Here is a 27,572-nt window from a genome sequence, read left to right as displayed (position 1 = left end):
CAAATACATTTTCTGCGCATCAAGTTGGTTTTGATGTTTTCAAAAGCAGTGTTTACATTACAGAATTGTGGCAACGCGACAGCCTTTGTTGCTAAACATCCCTTAACCCCCTCATTCAATCAATCAATCAAACTGTGGCATTAGTGGAAAGTATATAATGCTGATAGATTGCAAATATTTTTAATATACTATTCAGCATTTTATAAGTGGATTAATGTCTATAAACAGTAAAGACTGAGAAACATGCTAAACCGTAGTGCCGCAATGAATGTACACTTTTTTTGAAACAATATGAAAGTATCATAATTGAAGGAGGATTAATTAGATTTATAAACAATATTTTAAGCAGCTAAACATGCATCTTGAAAACAAATTGATTTCATTTGTGATTAAAAGAAAATAAATTCAAGCTTAATGAATGTGAAAATTAAATATAATTACAGTGGAAAAGGTTTTATGGAACCAAACAGGGTTACTCTTAGTGGAAATGGTTGCATGAAAAATTGAAAATTCATTTTGAGATAATAATAATAATATAAAAAAACAGCAATAGGAAATTCAGTCATTAATTGGTTCACAATGTATTAAAGAATCTTAACCAGGATTCTATTATCAAAAAAAAAAATAATTAAAGAACATAATCAGAATTTTAAGTACAAAAAAATTGTTGTAATTCAGCCAAGGATAATTATCAAAATTCAACTAATGATACTAAGCTCAGTTCTACTTTAATGAAAATTCTGTCATGGCACTAGAGCAAAGTTCATCTATCAGCAATAGTCAAACCGTTCCCAAAAGTATTTGCCTTTCATCTAATTCAAAAGAAGTACTTGGTATTGATTCAAAGTATCTGCAAGAAAAATTGCTTAAAACTCATTATGAAGTGAACCACCAAATAAAAGAAAATCAAGCAAATGCATCTTTAGTGAATGGTAAATTTAAATAATATCTTCAGTCTTTACAAGTATCTATAAATTATATGTGAATACTCCTTCCTGTTGGAATTTGTGGTCCTGTATTTTACCAGCATAAGTATTATCATATTAATTTAAAATATGCGAATATAATTGTTTCATCTTAAAAAAAATTATTTAATTGACTTGCATGATTTTTGTTTTCCTTTAAATCTAAAAGCTATCATTTAAAAAATAATAAGTATATTTGTCTTATTTTCATGCACAAAGAATAGGTTTGTATTTTTTGTAAATCTATAATGTAAAAGCATATCCTTGAATTCAACTTGTGATCCTGATGAGCCAACTTTAACATTATTAGCATTCCTTATTCTGAAATACTTTAAAGATCCATGTTAATCCAAATTATGATGAATTAAATATGCAGCTAATTTTGCAGCTTGTATTAATTTTATAATAATATGTACCTAATTTACCATTAAAAGATATGATCGCTTAAAATAAAATTGTAAAGTATGAATAATTTGTATGTTACAGAAATCGTTTCTGGTGTAATTTTTTGGTAATTTTGCTTATGTACAGTAAAATATAATGGGTATAAAGATTTTGGGGAAATTAATTAAATAACAGATTTTTTTATGAATTGAATATAATGAGCCCCCCATTCCAGCAAGGAGCACTACTTTCTTTCTTCATCTCTGAGGTTTAACAAGCCAATTCTGGTAGCAAGGTATAATGAAATGCAAAGTTATGCCAAGAGGATTTTATATTAATATATTTTTTACATTAAATATAAATATTTATGCATAATATTATATATATATATATATATATATATATATATTAAATAAATTTATTAATATACGCATTTGCATTCTGTTAAACATTCATATTAAATATATTTTTACTTTGGAGTATATGATTTTCATGTTATGTACCATCTGCAGCTGATTTGCTATGTGATAATTGTAATCTGTGTTATGAATACAATAAACTTTAGGACTCTGAACTAAATGGAGATAATATCTATTCAGATCTAGAAAATTTGGATTATCTCTGAAATTCAGTAGAATATTTTTGATACAGCCTAATGCAGTAGAGCATTGATTTTGGGTGCTCTGTGAGAGAGTTACCAGCATTTTGCAAATTACAGTATGACCATAGGGAAACAAGTTAAGGAAAATGTCCTTTAGATAGAAATTCATAGTTACTTTTTCAATATATGCTATAAAAATAGTCTACTATGTTGAATGTGGCAGATTTACCTACTGGCTAATCCATTAGTGTTCACTTAATCGATCTTGTATGTATTTCCCAATAAAGCCTATCATTGTTATTCTGGATTTCATATGAATAAATTTAGTACTTGCTGTTGATATTTATGATCTCTGGGTTTTATTTCCAAGAAACTATTGCAAAAATTGTTTGCATTATGTATAAGGAAGCTTGCAATCTTGGCATAATCTGAAAATTGCAAAATGAATTGGGGGCCATAAATTTTTCTACATCTCTCCACTCAGATACTCAATACCAAAATATTTACAATATTACTGTCTCAAGTCTATTCAACATATTCTGTCAGAATGTCTGAAATGTAACACCAAAAATTTACATTTTTTCAAAACTAAATCAATTTTGTTGTCCACATTACTTGAGAAGGCTCCTCATGTGTATCTTTTCTCATCTTTGAATCTATGGGACTTTATTTTTTTCAGTTTTCAGTTAATCAAATTTTCCTAAAACTTTAAGCTATCTTATCTTTATAGCACTTAATTTCACCTAATGCAATTTTACCACATAGTTTTTGCACAATATAGTCAATAAATTGATTTTGTATTAAAATGCCAAACAAAATTTTTTCTCTGATATTTTTCATATGTATAATTTAATCAAATCACCCATTAACATAATTCTAACTTGAATTTTGCAGAAAGTGAAGATCCTCCTGTGCCACAGCTTGACAAAGGTAGCTAAATTGATTAAGAATTGATTGCTGCTTAAAATTTATATCTGTAAATAATCTTTGTAAACTTAAGGATTGAACATCAATATAATTTAATCAAATCATCCATTAATGTAATTCTAACTTGAATTTTGCAGAATGTGAAGATTCTCCTGTGCCACAGCCTGACAAAGGCAGGATGAGATGCATTGATTGCTCCTTTAAATTTACATCCCTAAAGAGTCTTCGTAGACACTTAAGGAAGGAACATCAACTGAATGTGACTGAGAAGAAAATAAGTTTTCCTAATTTTAATGGTAATTTCATTTTAAATCTATGAAAAATGATTAATAATACTTTGTATAAAAAATTATAATACTTTGGAACAATTTCTTTATTGAATATCAGTTAATATTTATAAAAAATATATACTGATTTAATCCTTTTAAAGTGAAAATTAGGAAAGCAACTAGCCAATATAAGCTGATATTGTAAATATACTGATTTTCAAATGGTTTATACTTAAAGCATAAAATACAATGGTGACCATAAATTGAAAGCAAAACACAAATTGTTAATTTTTACCTACAAAAATAAATTCTGAATTACTGAAAGAAGCTAATATAATTGTCATTGGGGGGGGGGGGGGGGATATTTCTGTTTGGCCAATAAGTGAACATATTTTTTTCCACCTGATAATCATACAAGACAAACAGGAGGATAAATGGGTTATCTAAAAAAAAGTATATTTATTATGTACAATATTTAAGTTTTCTTTTCCTTTTTTTTACTTAATATACAAATTATATATAAAAAATATTATTGTTAAACTTGAAGATAACCATTTATTTGGAGATGTTGCTAATGAATTTGGAATTTCGAAAAACATTATTGGAAAGGCGTAAAATATTTTATAAAAGTAAGATAGTTACTAAAAGCTGTAAAAGTTTGTAGTTCCAAATTATTGCCAATCAGGGTTGTTATATATAAAAATAGGAAAGAAATTGTTGGATAACTGCTATAAAAGTGACACAAAGAATAAAGAGACAATTAAGGAATCTAGAATATCACATCAAATGGTGATTAAGTCAGATTGGTTTGTTTATCTGTAAACCAGATAGATAAATTCCATTTAGAGTTTCCAACTAAGAGAAAAGTTGTGCATGATGTCATTAACATGCCAACTGGACTGATCTGTATTAGGGAAATATATTGTTTGCAGATGAAAATGGATTTCGTGTATTGTCTGATTCAGGACATGCCTATGCTGAATCAGTAAATAAATCAGACCTTATAATCATTAAGTGTTCTTGAATCTCTAAAAACTTGTTTTTTTATCAACATCGTGGATATAAAAAACGATCAAGGTGGAAAAATCTAATGTTAAATAAGCATAAACAACTTGACATTGTAGAGAGGGGAACCATGAATGCCAAATCGTATTTCTTGTATACTATAATGTCTCGTGCACAATTTTCAAAGTACTATCGGAAATTGTTTCTAGCACATGGATAATAATATAACTATTGCTATCTTATGACATTTTTAACATTGATAATGAAGGAATTTAGTAAATAGAATGGCCAGCATATTCACCAGATTTTAATTCTGTAGATCATGTATAAAATGTACTTGGGTTATCTTACTGTATGTTTTTCAAAGATTTTTAATGTTTACCATTCAATATCTCACATCAATTTCAATTGCCAATTTCAAAGATGGATTAATGGAGCCTTGTTTGTGTTAACTTCCACTTAAGTATCTTGTATGGGCAGATTTTGTTGGTGGGGTATCAGTTTCATGCATATACATTTTAGACTGGTCTAGATTTCTTTTGATAAGTTTTATTTTTATTGTATTATTACAATATTTATTTTTTCAGCAAGCATATTTATAAACAAGAAAGAAAAAAATGTAATAATACAATAATACCTATTACCATCTTATAACAATTTTAACATTCTTTTTGATAATGAAGGGATTTATTTAATAGAATGACCAGTACATTTACCAGATTTTAATATTTAATGTTCTGAAATTTAAAAGATGATTAACTTTAATTTGAATAAGGTTGAGAAAATTCTTTGAAGTATTCTGAAAATGATCCTGTCAGCTGAAAGTTGATGCAGTGTTTTGCTGTGCAGAGAAGAAGAAAAATTACAAAGGGAAATTTATTACATATTTAAGAGCTCAAATATGTAGCTTTTTACATTTGTGTTTGTAAATATCATGCTGGATAATATTATACTTATTGCTTCAGAACAATTAAGAGCCATATATGCCAATGATTCCCTGGTATCCAGTTGATTAGGTATGAATTATTAACATAGTAGAGTTAAAATAAATATGTAAAACTCTGATTTAGTGCTTATAAATATATCATAAATAATTATAGTAGTTATGCCACTAATAAAATTAGGGCATTTTTATTTTTGGTTTTCCTGTTTGAAACTCTGCTATGAGTTTTTGAATTTTTCATTGATTTTTATCTTATTAGGCAATTTTTTTATTTTGACAGCATTTAGGAAATGGAAACTGGACATTGAATGCAGAGAATCAACATATTTTTACAACTATCATGCCCCTTTCAAAGGATCAAACTACCTCCAAAAAATTTATATTTGCCATCGTTCTGGACCACAAGTTGTCAATGTTCGTGAAGGAAGACACAGAATGAACAATCTTTTAAGAACTTGCAAAACGGGAATTAGTTGCACAGCAGCCATGAAAGTGAACATCTATCAAAATGAAGTCCAAGTTGAATATTGTTTACAACATTATGGGCATGGAAGTGAAATAACCTTAAGTGAGTTAACTGCTGAGGAACAAGCTGCAGTCCTAGGTAGTTCTTGTGTTTTTAAATATTTTAAATATTTATGGAAAATTATTTATTTTACAATTATACCAAATAAAGTAGGCCTAAAGAGGATGATTCTTGAAAGTAATATTAAACATTTAATCTTTTACTTAAGTACAACACATATCGTTTTGTCAAATTTTTTCCTTGTATACAGAGTGGGAATGATTATTTGAGCACATACTTTCACTTCCCTGTCCTTTTCTTTCTTTATATATGTGATTTAAAGAGTTTCGAGTAAATTGGTAAAACATCCCATAGTTGAGGAAGTTATCCCATGGTTGTTGAAAATGATGACATATGTTCCCTGCCATGGTTAATGATAATTCAGGTTGATAAAATAGTCAAAATTAACTAGCGTATAATTTTGTCTACTAAAATTATCCTGAAAATTTCAAATAACTACAGTATATTCTAAAATAGTCCTGAATATTTCAAAATTTTTTATACAAATTTCAAATTCAAAATTTTTGATTTGAAATAAAAATAGGAGATATTCTTTTTGATAAACATTTTTTTACAGTCCTGAGACACATAAAAACAAATAATATATCATAAGTTGTTGCTTGTTTTTTTCTGTGTACTTCCAACTTGAATTGTGACTGACTATATTGATTTTAACAGGGTCGACAGTTTTGATCTGTGCCTTCCAAAATTTCCAGTTTAAAGGTATCTGAAGATCTTATCTAAATGTGATTAATGGATAAGAAGAGCAAAAAGTAATAATAATAATAAGCGTCATTAAACTTTGATTTCTTTTTTGAATCATTGCTGTTTGGTTGGTGCTCATGATCCAATTTTGAAATATTTTTGCAGCAGATTAAATGATATGATGATAAAAACACAAAATTTTTGGCTTAAGGAAAATATGAGAGACAGGCATTAGTTTAAAATTTAAATGAATTTACAAAATTACCACAAATTTGCCATATGCATGTGCATGCTCAGACAGCACTATTGAATTGGAAACTATTTCAAATTTATTGATCTCCAGTGACATTAAAATCGATAATTCATACATAGTTGTTATTAGCATGGTGAAGGAGAATTGAATTTCTACCCTTTTGTTTCCCCTAGTTTTCAAAAATGCCCTCACATTAACATTCAACTCGTTTAATATTTGCAAACTCTTTTAATTGGCTCCTGGAATGAAATAAGTTTTCGTTCCGAAATCTCTGAAATCGACGATTTCAGTATTTAGTACAATCTCACGATGTGTTTTCTAGTCCAAAAAAAAAAAAAAAGTATGCTCCAAACTAGGTACAATATGCAAATTGCTTTAAAAACAACTAAAATTAAAAAAAAAAAAAAAAACAATATGGGGAGAGAAAATTCTTGACTTGTTTAAGATATGTATATTATTATATTAAGACATGTGTATTTATTAATTAACATGTGTATTTATTAATTATTTATTAAGTAAGACAATGCATGCGCAGGAAGGGGCTGCTTTGTGTTTGACACAATTTCATATGATAGATTCAAGTATTTCTTGCTTGCCTATAAATTGCCGTTTTGGTGCCCCAGAATTTTTCTTTTTCATTGTAAATCGCATTAAAATGGTGGATTTTACACAAAGAAACATGGCAAAATAAAATAAAAAGGTCAACATACCTAAATTTGGAAAACTATAGAAAAAAAAAAGCAAATAAAATGAGAAACAAAAAAACAACCTCGCTTCAGAAAGAACAAAGAGAAAATATGTCGAAATTATACTATGATATGTGATCACTTTTTTCACGCTAGAACCCCCCCCCCCCGCAAAATTCTACAAATGCTTGCGCAGTTAGAAAAATACAATATGCAGCGGTATGTTGCTGTCCCATCTGGACAATTACTTGCCATGAACCGAACAGCATTTTTCAGCCTTTCTACGCACACGCTGCTTATTGGTCTTCTTATAACTGGCCGAGTGTAAACCCATCTTAATTCCATGCAAGCGGTGGAAATATTTTGTGTAATATAATATTTTACATAAAGTAAACTTTTGCATTGAAACAAAGTTACTTAAAAAGCTTTTGTTTACGAATGTGTTGTGATTTTATTCGAGAGTAATTTCTGATATTTTGGCAATTGTTGAGTACTCCTTTAAACTCTTAACTGAAAATAGTTATCTAAAGTACAATCTTTAGAAGTGCAAATTCTTCATTTACTAAATAATGATGAATTGTCTTTTGCTTTAGCATTACGAATAACGACTTAAAAATTTAATATATTTTTTTAAACTTTCAGAAAATGCTTCCAACGGGATTCCAGTTCAAGAACAACTCGCCGATATAAAGCATGCTAAATCCTTAGCTGATCATTTTAAAGCATGGATTATAAAGAAAAGAGATAATCGTTTCTTTAATTTTGCGTATGCTTCAGAAATTTACAGTGCGGGAATGAGTGCTTTTGAATATGTGGAACATTGGGTTCGTTTGTGTTCCGAAATGGAAGAATGCCCAGTTTTGTTATACAAACAAGAAGCGTTAGGAACCAAATCAGAGGATTTTACGTTGATCATAATGTCAGAATTTCAAAAAAATTTACTTATGGTATCCGCTAAACAAGTTGTCTGCCTTGATACTTTTTCACAATATCATAAAGAACGCTGTTTTTTTACTGTGCTTCTTATCATGGATGAACAAGATATAGCCTTTCCTGTGGCCTTTTGCCTGAGTAAAAAAATGGACAAATCTATAATTTTGCAATTTTTTTCATCTATCAAATCATATACTGGACCATTGTCTTGCTCTTACTTTATGTCAAACGATGATAAAATTTATTACGAAACGTGGCAAGAAGTAATGCAAGATAAACCAACATGGGTATGGAGTATCTGGTCTTTTGAAGATGATGTTAGGAAATGCATGAAAAGCTTGCTCAAGGATATTCCAACAAGAGAAGCAACTTATCGCCTCCTTCGGACTATTATGGAATGCACCAGCCAACCTGTTTTTACCACAATGCTCGAGAATTTTAAAAAGTCTGTTTTGGACAATGAATTATCTAAGCATTTTGGAAAATCTTTTGAATCATACTTTGGTTCTAACGCAGAAATGTGGGCATACTGTTACCGAAAGGATCTTAAACTCAGCACCAACATTTACTTGGAATTCCTGCACAAAACACTGAAATATTGCTTTAAAATGTGTAGCAAACAACGATTAGACAAATTCGTAATCTCTCTTATGAAGTGGCTGAGATTTAAAATGCTGGATTGCCTCTTTAATATCTTGGATGAAGAAAAGATCGAATTGGCCAAAGCAACTATCTCTACCTATCATAATATGAGTTTAGACATAGATCGTGAAAGCATAGTTTCTGTAGCAGATCAAACCTGGCTGGTTCAGTCTGAAAATGAAACTGATGCCTATGTGACACGAGAATTTGATTCTTGTCCAGAATTATGTGATTTGAGGTGCATCGACTGTGATGTTTGTGTTCATATGTACGCGTGTACTTGTGTACAAAGTTTGATCCAGGCCAATATGTGCAAACACATTCATGCTGTTATATGTAAATTTGTAACGCCCCAGTTCTCAATGCCAATCTTACCTGTTCAAGGCACCTTCAATGATACCTGTGATACTCCTGCTGCTGCTGAATTCATTCAGGATGAAATGCCAATCTTACCTGTTCAAGGCACCTTCAATGATACACGTGATATTTCTGCTGCTGCTGAATTCATTCAGGATGAAAGTACAGATTTTCGAGAAAAGGTTTTGAAAAGAATGGAGGATATGTATAAACAATTTCTAATAAACAAATGCAAATTGAACAACAATTCACTTTCGGAAGTCATGGGAATGTTGAACAAATGTTATCAAATATGTGCTAATAATGAAAGTCCTTCCAACCTTTCTTCAAAATCAACACAAACAGAAACTATTCCTTTGCTGTCATCAAGTCTAGAATTTAGTGATTTGTACAACAATTTGTCAAATTCTGTTTCCGAAAATAATGAAAATTTTACCTTCATACCTCTGATACCTGACAACTTTAATACTGGCAATAGTTCTTCTTCCACAAATCATGAAAATTGTAACTCCACACCTGTTTCATCTTCTATATTGAATACGGTTAGTAATTCTGCTTCTGAAAAGAATGAAAATATCACATCCATGTCTGTGAGATCAAATGATGTTTCTGAAAGTGATGGAAAAATTAGCTTACCATCTATCCTGCCTTCAGATTCTTCTACAGCTGAACATGCAAGTAAAAGACTTTGTGTTGAGAAAACTAATGTTCCAAGTTTTTCATTTTCAACGAATTCCTCGAGTATTCATTCTATTACGAATTCATCGACAGTTACTAAAACCACTATTTCTTTGGCCAACCATTTGTCTCATGGTTCTGCTGATACACAGTTGATTCTTGCTTCTGAAACATCTTCTGTTGCAGAATCTAGTTTAGTATTATTGCATACGGAATCTAGTCATTCATGTAGTGATGCTGATGCAGCAAGAAATTCATCATCAAATCTTGTCATCTTGGATCCGTTATTGTCGGAAAGACCTTATCTGATAAAATGTAAAGCACCAATAATCAGAATTGACAAACCTCGTGTAAAAACTTCATCGCTTACTGAAAATTACAGCATAAAACAAAGTCCTTTATCATCAACTTTGATAACAAATAATCCACCTGAAGTTCATAAATTTTTTTGGGATTCTGTTTCAAAACGGTATTTTTCGATGAAAGACGATACATCATTAACTTGTGAATTAAATAACTCCTCTGACATTATACTGAACTCAACTTCAGAATCGGCAACTGTTTCATCATCAAATGAGCATTCTGAACTAGATTCCACAATTGTAAAAAGTTCTGTCCCTCACGATTCTTCAGCGGTTGACGCTTCCATGGCATCTGCGTTAATACCAAATCAGCCTCACAGTCCTGTTTCTCACAATCCTATTATAGTTGAAGCATATTCTGCAGCATCTCCATCACCACCAGTCTCTCCCTAGTAATTCGCCAAATCAGCCATAGTATGATCGATGTGGCAGCTTCTAATAAAATTGGCGGTATTTTTTATAGAACAATTTCGAAATTACCTTAGCATTAATAAAATAAATTTCCTATTTTTAAGAATTATTAAATATATTGAGGAAAATATTCTGAGCTGTTAAAATAAATGAAAATTTTAAATTAGTAAAAACGTAAATTATACAAAATAAGATTAATCTCACAAAACTGGAAAAATCATGTTCGAAAGTATGATGTAATGATACGGCTATTCACGGATTATCACCATGGGAAGTGCTGTAATCAGTCTTTCAGTTTGGAGTAATGATTTTTGTATGAATCATCTAAACCACACTTATTTGTAATTACTTTTCAATAGTTTACAGTATTTTTAATTAGTGAAAAATTATTATTATATTTTGGAATTGAAGAAAATTGTTTTTATGTATTGCATTACATATTTTTTATTCATTTTAAGTAAAAATTTTACTTTAAAATAAATTTTTTTCGTATTGTGTGCTTGTTCATGGGAATTTAGACTATCCCGGCTCAATACTCAAAACATTTATGAAGTATTAAGTTAATACAAGGGGTGTTCAAATGAAAAGGTACGAAACGACACAGTGGACATAAATGAAGACTTTATACAAAGTATACATCATAAGACTGAGCACAACGATCCCATTGATTAACGAGCCGAAGGATTACTTGTTCTCAGAATTCCTGTGCCCATGACGAGACCCAATCCTTCACAGCGTCCTTGAGTTCACCGTCTGAGTTGAAGCGCTTCCCTTTCAGATGTTTTTTCAGGGGACCAAACTCATGAAAATCGCAGGGCAACATGTCTGGGATGTAGGGCGGATGATCGAGCTTCTCCCACTTGAATTTCGCCAGCTCCGCATGTGTAACCCTGGAGGCATGTGGGCGCGCGTTATCAGCGAGCAGAACCACAGCCCTGGTCTTTTGTTCTCGATGAACCTGCGTAGTCTTCGGAGTGTTTCACAGTACATATCGGAGTTAATGGTTTTTCTGTGCAGGAGGAATTCAACAAGTAGGAGACCTTGGACATCGAAAAAGACGGTGAGCAATACCTTGTCTGTTGACGCCACGGCTTTGAACTTTTTAGGGGGAGGTGACGACGTATGCTTTCACTGCATGCTGTTCCGCTTTGTCTCTGGCTCGTAGTGATGGCACCAGCTCTCATCACCTGTGATGATCTGCTTCAGGAAAGCGGGGTCTTCACGATACCGAAACAGATGTTGAAGTACTAGCCCCATACGGAGTTCCTTGTGCTAGTCGGTCGGCTGTTTCGGAACCCAATGCGGCGCACTTTCCGATAATGCAACCTGTCTTGAACAATTGTCCATACTTTTCCAACGCTGACATCCACCTTCACCGCCAATATTCGCAATGTGACACGCCGATCACTTCTCACTAGGTCGTCTACCTTGTCGATGAGATCGGCCGTGGTGACTGTGTTTGCCTGGCCTGGTCTCGGATCATCAACCAAACTCTCACGAAAACGGACACTCCATTTTCTCACTAACTTGTCTGACACACAGTCTTCCCCGTATACGGTGACCATCCGGTGATGAATAGCGGCCCGTGAACACCTTCAGCTGTTAGAAATCGGATAACGCCGCGTTGCTCCTCAGTCGTCGAATTTTGCAATGTGAACGCCATCCTGTCTTCACATGCATTGCCGCGTCAATTAGACGGCACTCTTTATAAGAGCTTCTGCTCTCTGCTGCTCATGCGGGCGCCCGTGCATGCTCCGATCTACGCCGGAGACTCCAATCACATTCCTAGATGTCTCGCTACGTCCTCCCATAGCGGCGTAAACAAATATGTTAACGGTTATGTTGTTCCGATGTTTCGTACCTTTTCATTTGAACACCCCTTCTACAAATATACATGTAAGGAATCAAGTATTATTATTTAGTAATATAAATTAAAATTATTCAAAAAGGAAATTTATTCTTCTGATGTTATTTCGAGGAGAAGATCAATACTCTTTCCTTGATGTGCGTATGACTATAAATCGTATATAGATGCATATGCATGAACAAAGAGAACAGTAAATTTCTTTTAGAAGGGTTTCGTCTAAAATTTGATGTAGATCTAAAATTCTGGTGAAAAGATATATCATGCTAAATGTCACTCGTTTAGCTGTAAAGATGATCGCCTTCAGTTCAGTTTGCGAATATTATTCGAATTATATCGAAAATTCGAAAACCAAATATCTTGTGTTCGTGATAAATTTCGAATCTTTTCTTAAAATAAATATAGGGACCATGATTAGAAAATATTGAAATATGTTTTGCCAAAAGAAATCGGCTACGGCTGATTGTTTCCCTCAAAACATTTTTTTCTTTCTCTCCCCCCCCCTTCCCTTCTAATTCTTTTATTTTTAAATTAAAGAATCATTTTCAAATCTTCGTTTATTTATTTGCAATTATTAAAGTGGATATACCCCATTTACCATACTTTTCAAAAAATCTAATTTTTCTGTTCTAATCTTCCTTGTCGACGTAATTTCATTCCATTTTCAGAATAAGTGGGATACACTATAACTTTTGATATTAAAAGTGTGTTTCTGAGCCATTCATATAACATTCTTTAGATATATTCCTCTCTTGAAATTCATCAAAAAATCTAATTTTTCTGTTCTAATCTTCCTTGTCGACGTAATTTCATTCCATTTTCAGAATAAGTGGGATACACTATAACTTTTGATATTAAAAGTGTGTTTCTGAGCCATTCATATAACATTCTTTAGATATATTCCTCTCTTGAAATTCATCATGTTCTCAGAATAAAAGTTTTAAATAAATCCTCAATTTTTTGTCTCGAAGTCATGGATATGTTCCTCTCAATAAATGTTAAATTCGCAAAAAATGAATAAATGCTAGGAATGGCCGTCAGAAATAATCGAGATTATTGAATTGTAGATATAAATTGATATAAAAGATTTTACAAATTTGGAGTTAGGATGTGAAATAAAAGTAAAGTAATAAGGTTAAAGAATAAAAATCCAATTCGTCATTTTCTTTGAAGCTAAATTCTTTCTAAAAGCCGTCATCTTGTATCGAGTCTGATATACAACTCCTTAACTCTGGTCGAATCCATCAGTGGCGCTTGTGATCAGGAATAACTTAAGAAGAATTCCAACACCAAAAAATCTTTTGTTCTAAGGAATAAACCATTTTTTCACAACAAACTTGCAATCTGTGAACAGCACACGCTTAAAGCAGAAAGACAACTTATAGAATGGCGAACTCAGACTGCGTTTTCTTCTATATTTTTCAAATCGCCTACAGCGCCATCTGTTGTTGTAAATTGTAACTAATTTCGCAAGTTTGTCTTTCTGAAAATTTACTGTTGTCCCAAGTATATTGCAACAAACGCTATATTCTATCGCTGCCCGTTTAGTTTTTATTGATTTTTGAAATATACCGGTCATTTTTGAAACACCCGGTAACTGTAGCATTCTTTTGAATGTGTATATGAGTAATTTGTGTAAAGAAGAATGATCGCGATGATGAGTAATAAGCTGATAAACTCTTGCAAAATTCCATCTTAATTAAGATTCATGGATTTCACCGATGCGTAATGATTATAAATTTACCAATAAAATGTTGAGTATGTATTATCGTATAAAAGTAAATTGTTTTTAGATAAATATACATTGAGGTAACAAAAGTCATGGAATTCCTCCTAATAACGTGTCAGACTTCCTTTTGCTCGGCGTAGTGCAGCAACTCAAAGTGGCATGGAAAACCCTGCAGAAATATTGAGCCACCCTGTCTCTATAGATGTCTGTAATTGCGAACGTGTTGATGATGCAGGATTTTATGCATGAACTGACCTTTCGTTTATGCCCCATAAATGTTCGATAAGATTTATATCGAGTGACTTAGGTGACCAAATCATTCCTTAGAATTTTCCAGAATGTTCTTCAAAACCAATCTCGACCAGTTGTGGCTCGGTTACATAGCGCATTTTAAGCTATAAATATTCCATCGTTTTTTGGGTAAAAGCACGTCCATGAATGGCTGCAAGTGGTCTCCAAGTAATTGGCAAATCAATAATCAATTCACTTTTACCAGAAGAGTCAGTCCATCTCATTTAAAAGCAGTCTCTGTCATTATGTAGTCACCACCAGCTTGCGCTATGCTTTGTTGAAAAATTGGGTCCATAGTTCGTAGCATCTGAGGCACATTTGAATCCTGCCACCAGCTCTTACCAACTTAAATCGTGACTCATCTAACCAAGCTACGGTTTTCCATTCGTCTAAGGTCCAACCGATATGGTCGCTAGCCCCAGAAAAGGTGCCGCAGGCGATTCCATACTGTTAGTAAAGGCACTCGTGTCCACATGCCTTTAATACCAAATTTTGTTGCACTTTTCTAACAGATATCTTCGTATGTCTCACTTAATTCCTGTGGTGATTTCATGTAGTGTTGCTTGCCTGTTCATACTAATAATTCTACTTACACGTCTCTGGTCTCTGTCATTACATACAAGTGATCGGTTACTGCATTGTCCATGGGGGAGGTTATGCCTAAAACTAAGTTTTCTGGACACACTCTTGACACTGTGGACCTCGGAATGTTGAATTCCCTACCGTTTTGGAACATTCCGAAATGGAGTGTCTCATCGGTCTAGCTCCAGCTACCATTCCACTTTCAAAGTCTGTTAATTCCCGTCGTAGGCGATAATCACGTCAGAAACCTTTTCAAATGAATCATTTGAATACAAATGACAGTCCCCATTTATACATTTTGTACGTGATACTACTGCCATCTGTTGCATCTTATATTTGCTATACCATGACTTTTGTCACTTTAGTGTTTAACATAAGGTAGCAATTTTATTTTGAAATTAATCAAATATATCATCTTTTAAATTGCATATATTTTCAACTTTGACGCGAATTTACATTTTTATTTGTTTATTTTTAAATATTTGATAAAAAATAAAACTAATAAAGATTATTCATGTTCTTTTTTGTTTGTTTTTTTCGAAATTTATTAGATCTGTGACATACATTCATATTCCTAATTTGTATAAAATTGTTAGTGGAACAAAAGGAAGCCGCGGTGGCCTGGTGGTAAAGTCTTGGCTTCGGAACCGGAGGTTTTTAATTTCGAGACCCGATTCCACCGAAGAACCGTCGTGTAAGTGGGTCTGGTGCACGTTAAATCCATTGAGGCCAAACGTCCTACCGTGGTGTAAAAGTTTGTAAAGGAGGGCGCCAGTTGAGGGGGTTGTCCTCATCATCTGACTGCAGTTCAAAAACTAAGCATTCCTAAGCGAGGTCTGTCCCAAAAAGCTCCTGTGTTGCTTTAAAATGGGATGTTAATATAATAAACTAAACTGAAACAGAAGGAATATTCAATTGAGTAATTGTTCATAAGAAATATCTGCTATCCATTCTCCATTATTACTATTAAAAAAAAACTGTTTCTCCAGATATATTGAGAACTCTAAGGGAAAGTGAGCCTGTCAATGGATGTTCTATGGAATCTTTCATTATTTATAATGTTAGACAATTCAGTAACATATCGGGGTTTGTTAGGAATAAAGGCACCCAAAAGTATCTTAGCCTTGCAGCCTTGTAGGATTTTCACAAGAAACTATCAACAAAATTCTTTGAAAAACAGTCGACAAAAGCAATAAGATGCCAGTTAATAAAATAGAATACAACTCTTCAATATTAAAAATATTACGAGACTTCGTCATCTCTTTCATGTCTGTCATCATCATAGATTTGACTCTGCACCGAATTTGCCGGAAAATATTCATGCAAAATCTATCTAGAGATGTATAATCCACGATTTTTTGAATAACAAATAATATTGCTATTGTTATTTTTAAATATGCGTTCCAAATATCTGTTATTTCAATCATATTGTTAATTAAAAATTATTACTTAATATTAAATATAAAATTTATTAATTGTAATTAATACTTAATTTACTAATTTAAATAACGTGTGATTGAATTAATTATCTATTTCAGCTTACTTCATAAATTTGATTTTTTTCAAAACTATTTATTTAATTTCTTTATTGAAGTAAACCCTTTTCTGAAAAATTTAATTTAAATATATGTCATTTCTGTAAAAATTTTACTTTATTTCTCTATTTTACCAATGGATGGCGCCAGCAGTAAACAGAATATATGCAATCAAAGTCATGTCACAAGCAATTAAAAATGATCTTTATGGAATACTGCATCGTCAAATGCGAATATCGGCAAGTCAAGGTCCCTCCCATGAAGTGGAGCGGTGACTTCGCACTTTCCAGTGAAGTCACCACTCCGATAAATTTCAGTGATATGCAATTCAATGATACAATAATTTCAAGAATAACCTGTCCGTTCACTTCAGTGTTTAAGACTTTCCCCATGCATGATTGAACTCTTGTTCGAGAGTTTCCATTGGACAGATTGTATCGACTGTTACTTTTCATCGTGATCCAAGACCTGCAATCGGAATATCACCAGTAAGACCGTATCAAGGATTTGAATCACACCCCTCTTTGAAAAGTATAGATCACTGGTATTTGTTACTTTTTGATATTGTTTACGTAATAACCGCTCGTAAAATATTCGTCATCCCTAAATTTATCTCTTCAATTTTTCTTCATTTTTCCCGATTTATTAGTAATAAGTTAATTTCCTAAGTAAATTCTTTATTTTATAAGCTCAACCACTTACTAAGTAATCTCATTACCATACAATTATTTTATTCACCATTATATTCGGAGGTTAAGAAGCTTATGTTCAAGAATTCCTCAATACTCTCTTGAACTCGGCAGATTCATTATTTATTAAAACCTTACTCACTTTCTCCAATTTTCAAATAAAGAATCTTTCTGTTTAAAGATATATAGAAATATTTCTTCATTGCACAGATGGAAGGTGAGATAATAGCGGCGAAAAAATAAATAAATGGTTAATTATTATTTATATAAAAATAAATTGGAGGGGGAGGAGTGAGAAAAAAAAAATCAGAACATATGAAAACAGAAGTTGTCTATAATGAACAGAAAATGTTACCGAATTCAAGGATATTTAAACTAAGCTTTACCGTATATAAAAATAACAATGAACAAAAAAGAATATTCTGTCGACTGTTTTGCATTAAATTTCTAGCTCCACCCTCTCTAAAGTTCTTAAATTCAATACTGTGAGCATAAATAAATAATCTGCTAAAATTTTTGTTAGCTGTTTTGGTGAATTATAAGAGAAAAATCAACATTTCCAATCAGCCACAATGGAAGAAGAAAAGAGAGGCTATAGAATTTTCATATATCTGAAATGAGTCAAAAAATAAAAACCAAGAACAAAGCTTTCCAACTTCTCATCATGCAACTCAGAGTGGAAGTGATATATTGCCAAATTGTGAGAAAATAATTCTGTCATTTTAACAAATGCTTAATTTGGAAATATCAATAAAATATATCTAGGAAAGATAAGCGATCAGTTAAGAAATATGAAATTTTGGGAAACTTTATATCATGGTGTTGAATTTTAAAAACGCTCAAAATAAATTATTAGTTTATGCAGAATGAAAAGGGGTGGAAGCGGTTTTGGTTAAAATGTGAAATCTTTAAACGGAATACAACACGCGCTACTGATCTTTTCAACTCATTCCATACCGAATCACCCAATCATGGGACCGTAACACCATGGACCTTCCTTTCTCATTCAATCATTCCTGGGGTCGACTAATCTTACTGAATCTGATTGGTCATACCGAATTTGACTAGTTGATTTTGAAACGATTACTAGTTGGATCCGTTTACTCATCGGTTCAGGAAATGGTCGTTTTCTTTGCAGTATCAGAACCACCTTGATGTTCCGAAATGAACGTCTTACGTTTAGAATACAACCGCACGCAATACGCAGATGCAATGTTTACATTTGGAATGCATCCTTCACATGGCAATGCTTTGTAGTAATTAAAAAAACGAGATAAATTTCTGAGAAATTGTTATGTGTTAAATTTTATGACTTTAATAATATCCCACCCATGATAAAAATTTTCTAAATAATGATACTTTTATCATTTTCGGTAAAAAAAAAAAAAAAAAAGAATACAGTTACTTAATGAAATGCAATGTAAGAGAATATCAAACAAATTGCTTTTTAACCGAAGAAGAGTTTCTTAATAATTTTAATTCAAATGGTTTCAGAAATAAAATAGAACTGGACGACACATGTCCAATAAATGTAAAGAATTCTTGAATTTTAGGTTGTCAATTTACATGTTGAGAGTAAAGAAAATATCTTGGATTAAAACAAATCAATATAAGTTATCTTAGAGAAAAAAGTATTGATGGTATTGCCGTTAATAACAAACAAATATAATTAATTATGGCAAAATCAGAATGAGTTCCAAATGAAAACTTAATTGCTTATAATAATCAAAAATCATTTATTGATTTTGGATAAAATTTTAATCATGAATCTAGGCCAAGATAATGATTCAAGTGCATGCTATGAGAAGGATTTATCCATGGTACTTGATCAAAATGCAACAACTGTAGATCATGGAAGTAGGCCCATAACTTTTTCTGATAAAGATAATATCTTAGTTGATTTGCAAAGAACATCTGATGAGGCATCTAAATTCTCCATGTATAAAACACTGATTTGTTCTTATTGTTCAAAAAAATTTTGCAGTGTTTTGCTTTTAAGGAAACATGTACAAAGAGTGCATAAATTAAAACTGTCAGATAATTCATATTCATGTGCTTATTGCAAGAAGTCATTTAGGATTAAATCATTGCTTCGAGTACACTGTGAAAAAATTCATCAAGAGCCAGTACAAATTGATACTCCTTGGATAAAGGGTAAATTATATTTACATTTTCAAATTTTAAGAAAATTTATAGATGAGTAATATTTAATTGTACAATTGTCTTTATTAATAATTTGAAGGTATATATGTGTTTTGCTATTTGATTGTTCAAAACAGTCTTCACTTTCTGAGTCACTTTATATTCTGTCAGTATTTATTTAATGTAAAACTTTTTGATTCATTTGATTTAGGTATTTATTTTGCTTTTGACCTCTATTTTTCATAATATGAAATTCCCATACTTAAAAAATAGATATTTTTCTTCTATGTCTAATAAAATCAAATTGCTTATATTCTGTCCATCTATTATAACCACGTTGGGATTCCAAAAATGTTATATATATATATAGCCTCCCAACACTTCCTTAATAAATCTTTCCCTTCCTGACACCGATACTTTGAATATGTCTTTTCAAAGCCATAATAAGGGTAGACAAACAGGGCAAGTTCTTAATCATACTTGAAGCTAAACAGGTTATATTTTTTTCTAACTCTTCTATTCCAGATTCTTAAATATTAAAATGATGTCAGTCAAGTATAATGGAACATAGAGAATATAACACTTTTTACAATGTGGGGAACAAATTAAAGTTGCAGAAATCTGATGACCAAAACTTCTATCTTTACCTTTAATAAAGATAAATGTTTGTGAAATGGCACTCTACAGGCCAAACTATTTAATCAAAAGCGGCCAAACCTTGCTTATATGTACTTTGAAGGGTGAGAATGCTCGTTATGAGGCTGTTTTTTTAAAATATTAATTAAAAATTAAATAAAATTTTGGCATTTTTCTCTGATAAGTTTCAAAAATATTACAGTACAAAATCAATTTGTAAATAATCTTAAAATTCAAAAAAATTATCTTTTCAATGATACCAATTTTCTTACCATATAAATATTTTTTTTCTACATTGAGTCAATTTTTAAAAAAATATTTGAAGCATATTTTCCAAAAAAGTAATGGAAGAATTCTGAATAAATATTTAATGTATTGCAAACAATAATACACATGCACACACACAAAAAGAAAATTAAGAATTCTGGGAGACCAAAGTTGTTAATGAAAGTCACTATTGTAAATAGTTTTTTATTTTTTTAAATCATAATTTCTACTCTTTTCTTAATGGAGATCATTATTGGCAAATTAGATTTCATGAAATCAAACAATATATTTGCTTAAGCTTGTTAAAAATCTGTAAAAAATTTTAATTTGTATTTAAAATATTATTAACATGAGGAAGAAAAATGTCAAATTCTATGTTGTTTTAGGTTAGAAATTAGATTATAACATTAAAGTCTCTCCATTTTTTAAAATTAATTTTTGGGATAGCTAACAAAAAATAAAGGAAATGTATAGTAAAATGAACTGAGCAGCCTAAGGCTTCTAAGTATAAATTATATATTTATCAAAATTTGAAATTAAAATATCTTTCTGAAGAAACCATTAAGACCAAGTTACATAAAATATTTAATTAAAGGTTTGAGCAATCTATTATTTTTGTCGAAATAGCTGGTTGTCAAAGGTGGCTAGTCTCAAACTCCTTAAAATCCTTTTCAAAGATTTGTCTTTATATGTGTGTGTGTGGAAAGATATATTTGATAATCTTTAGATTGTTTCAGAAAACAGGAGATATTAGTATTTTAATTAAATCCTCAAATTTCTTATAATGTTCAATAGTGAAAAAATATTCTAATTTCCCTATTCATATTATTGAGATATTCGGTTTTAAAATTCATGAGAAGGATTAGGAAAAAAAGTATTTTCTTATTTTCATTATACAGTTAGGAGGAAATGCTTCTATGTGATTGGTGAGATGGAAAGGGTGTCTATTCCTAGTGTCTATTCCTATCAATAGTTAATGATAAAAAAAGTACTGTACAGTAATTCTTTCATTGTTTTTTGTGTATTGTCCCTCTGTCCCTTCATTGGATATACCTTTTATTTATATACCTGGATATACCTTCATTTATATACCTTTTTAAGCTTTTTAGGCACGAAATTAAGGAAATGCATGAGATTAATGCTCTGTTGTTAAAAATATTACTACACAAAAATAATTTATATGCCATTTTAAAACATATTTTCAGTGATATAAATTTAGCCTTATAATTTTGTCATGATTTAAAAATTTTTTAAATATGATTTACAGCAGTAATTTTGTTGTTCAAATTTAAGCTTAATTTCTTTCATTTTTTTAAACAAGTCTTTATATCATATATTTGTCATCTTTTGAAAAAGTGCTGCATATCTTAGATAACTTTTAAGAATTACCTGAACTTATAAACAATGAAAAGATAAAAAATTATTTTATAGCTTATGAATATTTTAGATGTCCCTTTTCACATTTGATTTTTAGCGTACAATAATTTTTATTTCAGAATTATATTTTCTTGTAACTCTTATTAAATATATGTAAATTATTCATAAGATTTTCTTAACAAATGGAAGCTATTGGCATTTTTAATTATGTATTTCATAAGAAAATTGCAATTATCTTTATTTTATTGTTTGAAGTATATGTATAATCCATAAAAAAATTATAAATTTCCTGTTGCTATAAAAATATAATTCTATAAGTTATAAAATATTTTTCATGTAAAAGGTTGTCTACATATTTAGATTTATACAATTTTTTTTTTTTTTTTCAAATAGCATCAGTTTTCATATATGTGCCTCAAATTTTTGAGATTTTGAATACATATTTTGATATTTTGTTCTTTTGATTTGACAGTTCATTAGTTATAAATCATTGAAAATTTAATTCCAGGCATTAGATGCAAGTTATTACTTTTTAAATATTTATTAAGGTATGATGAATCTTTGACAGTAGTTTTTATTTTACATAAGAATGCTTAATAAGCAAGATAGAAGTTTTGAATTTTTAAAAACAATTAATGTTTAAATTTATAAATTAAAAGTATTTAAATTAGAGCTCTCCAAAATTTTAAAGTCAATCAAAAGAAAAGACTTAAAACATAATTGTTCCAAATTTTATCCATTTCATTCTGATAGTTTTTAGGATATGTAGCAATATTCAGAATGCTCTAAAAAGCATGATTTGTGTTTTCTTTAGAGAGCATTTCAGTTTTACAGAACAAATCTCTAGTTGAAATTAAAAAAAGAAAAATTACTAAAATGGAACAAAAAGCATATTTTTGATATTTTAGCCTTTTTAGACATTATTTCCACCTATTAATGCTGTCATTTTCGCCCCCTACTGTACAGGTTAATATAAGAATATGAAAATTTATATTTCAGAACTATATTTATATGTGATATTTTTTAAAATTTAGATTAGTGATTTAAATGGTTTCTACAATTTTTTCTTCATCCTCTAGTTATATTAAATAGTACATTTCATAAGATTGTAATTTTGACTAATTTCATATTATTAGTACCTATAGTAATTAATTAGTAATTCAATTGTATTACTGTACATAATCTGCTAAAATATGTGCTGTAAAAGTAATGTACATAATGTGCAATCATTGCAATTTAAATTCATGTTTGACCATGAATAACCTTTATTAAATTCCATTTTTTAAAGTTATTTGTTTAATTCTCTTTTGTATTAATTTTAATACACAAGTTTCTAATTCATTAACTTTATTAGCTAATAGTTATTCAGTGCTTTTTCATTCAGTTTCAGTATATATATATGTAATGATATTTTAATATATAATTTAATCCAAATTAATTTCTTAAATTTTTGCCTAATTCGGCCCATGTCGGGGTCATTCTAAAATATTCTCTTATTTCCTGACCCCATTCCACTTTTTCTATTTAATTCATTCAGTTGAAGCTTTGTAAAAATGATGCGCCATGAATTCCACGTGAAGAGTGAAAATGATCCTTCCGTTGGCCTTGTCAAGGTCAACACGTGTATTGAATCGACGTGGCGGAAATCTCGTTATATAAGACCAGTGATAAAATGTTCAGTTGACCTTCATTCTTCTCTTTTCGCTCTGTGTCGTTGTTCTGTGTTGAGTGTTCGTCGCTCATGCTTGTACATAATGCGTGCTTCTCCAAAATGAAATAAAACGACGTCAAGAAATCGAAAGTCTCTTCAATGTATTCGAAACTGCCTTCTGCTTTTAAGAATTATATGCTTACACACACACACGCGCGCTCTTTTTTCTTTTTTTTTTTTTTGTTACAGTTAATGTTTTTGACATTCTAGAAAAGAAATAAGTTGGAAAACTAAGTTGATTGATATTACAAACAAGGCAATCACAGCACTGGGAGAACCGAGAAAATGTGAATTTAAAAATCATATCTATAAAAGGGGGAAATTGCAGCAAATGTTAAAACTTTCCTTAAAAAAAAATGGAAGAATTTTTTAATAAGGAAATTTTAAATTCCTTATTTTTTAAAATGCTGATCCTTTTAAACATAGTGAAAATAAATGATATTCACCATAGCATCAAAAACAAAATAATGCCATTCGCAACTGCTAAATTGCGGAATCTGATCACCCTTCTACTCAATCCTCTTTCCTTTTGTATATACAAGGGGTGTTCAAATGAAAAGGTACGAAACGTCGTAACAACGTAACCATTAACATATTTGCCTATGCGGTATGGGAAAACGTAGCGCGGAATCTAGGGATGCGATTGGAGTCTCTGGTGTAGATCGGAGCATGCGTGGGCCCTCGCATGCTCAGGAGAGAGCAAAGGCTCTTATAAGGAGCGCCATCCAAGGTCCGCTACTTGTTGAATTCCTCGAGCACAGAAGAACTTTTAACTCCGATGTGTACTGTGAGACACTCTGAAGACTATGCGAGTCCATCAAGAACAAAAAACCGGGGCGACTCACGGAGGGTGTGGTTCTTCTCCATGATAACGCGAGTTCACACGTCACCAGGGTCACACACGCGGAATTTGCCAAGTTCAATTGGGAGCTGCTCGACCATCCGCCCTACAGTCCGGACTTTCCTTACTGCGATTTTCATATATTTGGTCCCCTGAAAAACACACACACACACACACACACACACACACACACACACACACACACACACACACACACACACACACAGTTCAACTCGGACGGCGAACTCAAGGACGCTGTGAAGGATTGGCTCTCGTCACCGCCACAGTAATTCTGAGAACAAGAAATCCTTCGGCTCGTTAATCAATGGGATCGTTCTGCTCAGGCCTATGGTGTATACTTTGAATAAAGCTTTTATACCCTAAGTGTCTTATATCTTTTCATTTGAACACCCCTTGTAGATCAGTCCAATTTTGAAAACTGAAAAAAAAATTTACTAATATTGAAATGGTGACTACAAGTTACGTAAATAATAATGAAGCTATTAAAACTTAAAAAAAAAAAAAAAAAAAAAAGTCTTTTTCGCGAAGTGTTTCATAATTATGAAGAATGTGCGACAGTTCCTTCGAGAAAAGTTTTTCTTTCGGTTAAGATGTTATCATGTTTATGGAGAAAAACAGTTTTAATCCACTATTTTGATTACTTGTCGGTGGAATTACTAGAGAAATCAAAGTTTTTACATTATACACGAATAAGGCGATGAATAGTTAACAAAAAGTATGGTCATTTTATTCATTCAGTTGTTACTTCCTCGGTAATGAATTTGCAAGTTCACCTCACTATGAGAATTTTTTGGCTGAAATCTGGTTAATGATTAAACTAAATAATAATTTTTTAAAAAACCTTTTTCTCGATACTGTAATGCATTATGCATTCTAGGGAATTACTTTGTTGTAGCCAATTTATGTGAATTGATTATAAAGAACTGCTATATGTAAATTGTATTATTATAAATTTAAGTTTATTAAATTGCAAAATATCTGTGTTTGCAATTTAATTTATTATGCTACAATTATTTTACTAATGAAATATTACTGATTGTAATTGACGACAAAAAAATAAATATATGTGATATGCTAACTTTTAACCAGTTAACTGTTTCGACCTCTTCGGAAAATGCATATATTAAATTATCATAAATATATATATATATATATATATTATATAAATATAATAAATAATTAATTATAAATATAATAAGTAAACAATTATTATATAAATATAATAATTGTCATTGAATAAATTCGTCATAACCTAAAATATACTTTTCCCATGACGAGTATACTCGTCAAAAACAGTTAACTGGTTAAACTGCACTAAAGGAGCTTATGAAATTCAATATTTAATTTTTTTTTCAGTAAATGCATTGATTTTTAAGTCTAAATGTACATATATATGTAGATATTTAGACTAAACATTGAGAATTTAATTCGTATATTTTTCATACTTTACTAAGCATTACATAAAAAATTTTTTGTATAAATATTTACAAAGTATTTTTTCTAGCCTTCTTAAGAAACAACCACATTCTATATTGCTCGTGTCCTAATTATAGTAAATTTGTGTTCACACACACGGATTTGTTCGCCTCAAACGAGAAACACATCTGAATTCATGCTTGTTATTGCATTCTGTGTTAAAAAAGTATTTTAAGTAGATGACTACGCTAAAAAGAAAGAAAGAAAGAAAAAAGAGAGATTTTTAGAAAACATCCAATATTGTTTTTATTAATTATTCCGGTTTCTTAAAAGTTTCTTTTGTAAAACTTTTTGAATACAGTTACTACATTCATATATTACAGTTTCCATGAATTGAACATGCATTTCTTCATTTAGCATGACATATCATTCTAGTGCGATCAATACAAAATGGAAGGCATTTTTTTTTTCTTTTCAAGAATGCTCTAATTATGACATTTAAGTTCTAGCTTGAAATGATGAAAGCAATGGTTCAAAGATAAGTGGTTTTCAACATATTCCTCGTTTATCTTTTAAGATAAATGTTTTTTTTTTTCCCTTCCTTCTTTTCTTTCTGAATTAAAAGGTGTTTATAAGAATAAATATAGATTTATGATTTTTTGGAATTTTCTCTTATGTAGATAATATCTTATGCATTAATTCTTTTCATATAATTATATATTGTAAAAGCACTGTAAACTTTTAAGAAAATTTACTAAGAAAATTTTTTATGAATTTTTAGATTTAAATATTTTATTTTATAAAGTATTACTTTTCATATACTATCATTATCCAATACTAGGTATTTATAAATTACTGTAATCTTATTCGATTAATTCTTTTTTGTTGTAACTGAAATATTTTATTAGTATTAAAAAGAGAGATCTAGAATATTAAGAACTGTGTTAAATTAGAACGAAATTCAAAATTTTCCAAAAACGTATTCCTTGTTAAACTTCGATTAAATATTTCCATGATTATTCTACAGCAAATTTAGGTAATTTAATGTTGCAACCTGTGTTTCTATTTATATACTACAATCTAGTATGAAATGAAACCATATTTTTCCCCAGAATTAGGTCACAATAATCTCATAAAAAATAGATTCAAACATTGACAATGTTTTGATGATCAGTAAAAGGAACTTAGAACATTTTTTTTTTTTTTTTTTTTTTTTTTTTTTACAAATAACCTTTGCAAATTTTTAAGAATGAGAAAAAATATCTGTATCTGGATAAAAAAAAAAGAAGTTAAATAATACTTAATTTTCTTTAATTAAACATAAAATTAATTATTATGAATTATTTTGAAGCCAAATTAGAGAAATTGTGCTTATATATATATTAAAACTACATATTTTTTAATTTATATTATTTTAATTTAATAGATAGCGGAGACATGGTTATGTCTAAACCTGGCAAAGGCAAGATAAAGTGCATTGAATGCAACATCAAATATGGAAATCTTCGGTCTCTCCGTGACCACTTGTCAAAGCATCACAATTTCAATTATGCTGAAAAGGAGATATGCCTTCCTAATATGAATGGTTATTTAATTTTTTTATTTAAAAAAACTTTCATTATTTTAAAAAAATATTTAAGTTATTGAAACTGGCCTTTCTGAAAATTTTTTTTATTATTTCAAAAAGAATCAGAGATCTTTTTTGTGTTATATATTAAGAAATGTAATGTAGAGTTTTGTTATACAAATCACTAACCATTAATATAGTAAATCAGTAATGCAGAA

General features: G+C 30.4%; 2 protein-coding genes across 4 annotated transcripts in view; both read left to right on the top strand.

Moving 5' to 3' along the window:
* The first annotated feature begins 77 nt into the window (after positions 1–77).
* On the top strand, positions 78–11,091 carry LOC129988972 (uncharacterized). Of its 2 annotated transcripts, XM_056097269.1 has the most exons (6): positions 78–932; positions 2,845–2,880; positions 3,015–3,173; positions 5,375–5,698; positions 6,338–6,382; positions 7,946–11,091. In XM_056097269.1, exons 1-6 carry the CDS (start codon positions 746–748, stop codon positions 10,666–10,668), a joined length of 3,474 nt encoding a protein of 1,157 aa, XP_055953244.1. In that variant the 5' UTR covers positions 78–745; the 3' UTR covers positions 10,669–11,091. The 2 variants fall into 2 exon arrangements, with proteins under 2 accessions (XP_055953244.1, XP_055953245.1); XM_056097270.1 differs by lacking the exon at positions 6,338–6,382.
* Positions 11,092–18,425: 7,334 nt separating this feature from the next.
* The window catches only part of LOC129988879 (uncharacterized), a 29,280-nt gene continuing 20,133 nt past the window's right edge, over positions 18,426–27,572 (top strand). The window contains exons 1-2 of one of the 2 annotated variants that reach the window (XM_056097156.1): positions 18,426–19,530; positions 27,214–27,372. In XM_056097156.1, the coding sequence (XP_055953131.1) occupies positions 19,140–19,530; positions 27,214–27,372 (550 nt within the window). In that variant the 5' untranslated portion in view covers positions 18,426–19,139. The remainder of the gene's footprint in view (positions 19,531–27,213; positions 27,373–27,572) is intronic. The other variant, XM_056097157.1, reaches the window with a different exon arrangement.

Source organism: Argiope bruennichi, chromosome 10, assembly GCF_947563725.1.
Source record: "Argiope bruennichi chromosome 10, qqArgBrue1.1, whole genome shotgun sequence".
Lineage (NCBI taxonomy): Eukaryota > Metazoa > Arthropoda > Arachnida > Araneae > Araneidae > Argiope > Argiope bruennichi.
Note: the sequence above shows the minus strand (reverse complement) of the source record. Positions and strands in the feature narration are given on the sequence as shown.

What these genes read in the sequence shown, in the direction of transcription:
- LOC129988972 (XM_056097269.1), top strand. Translation starts at nt 746, where the DNA reads ATGGCACTAGAGCAAAGTTCATCTATCAGCAATAGTCAAACCGTTCCC. An exon ending in TGTGCCACAGCTTGACAAAG is followed by an intron (nt 2,881 to 3,014) that starts GTAGCTAAATTG and finishes TGAATTTTGCAG; the next exon opens with AATGTGAAGATTCTCCTGTG. An exon ending in AAGTTTTCCTAATTTTAATG is followed by an intron (nt 3,174 to 5,374) that starts GTAATTTCATTT and finishes TTATTTTGACAG; the next exon opens with CATTTAGGAAATGGAAACTG.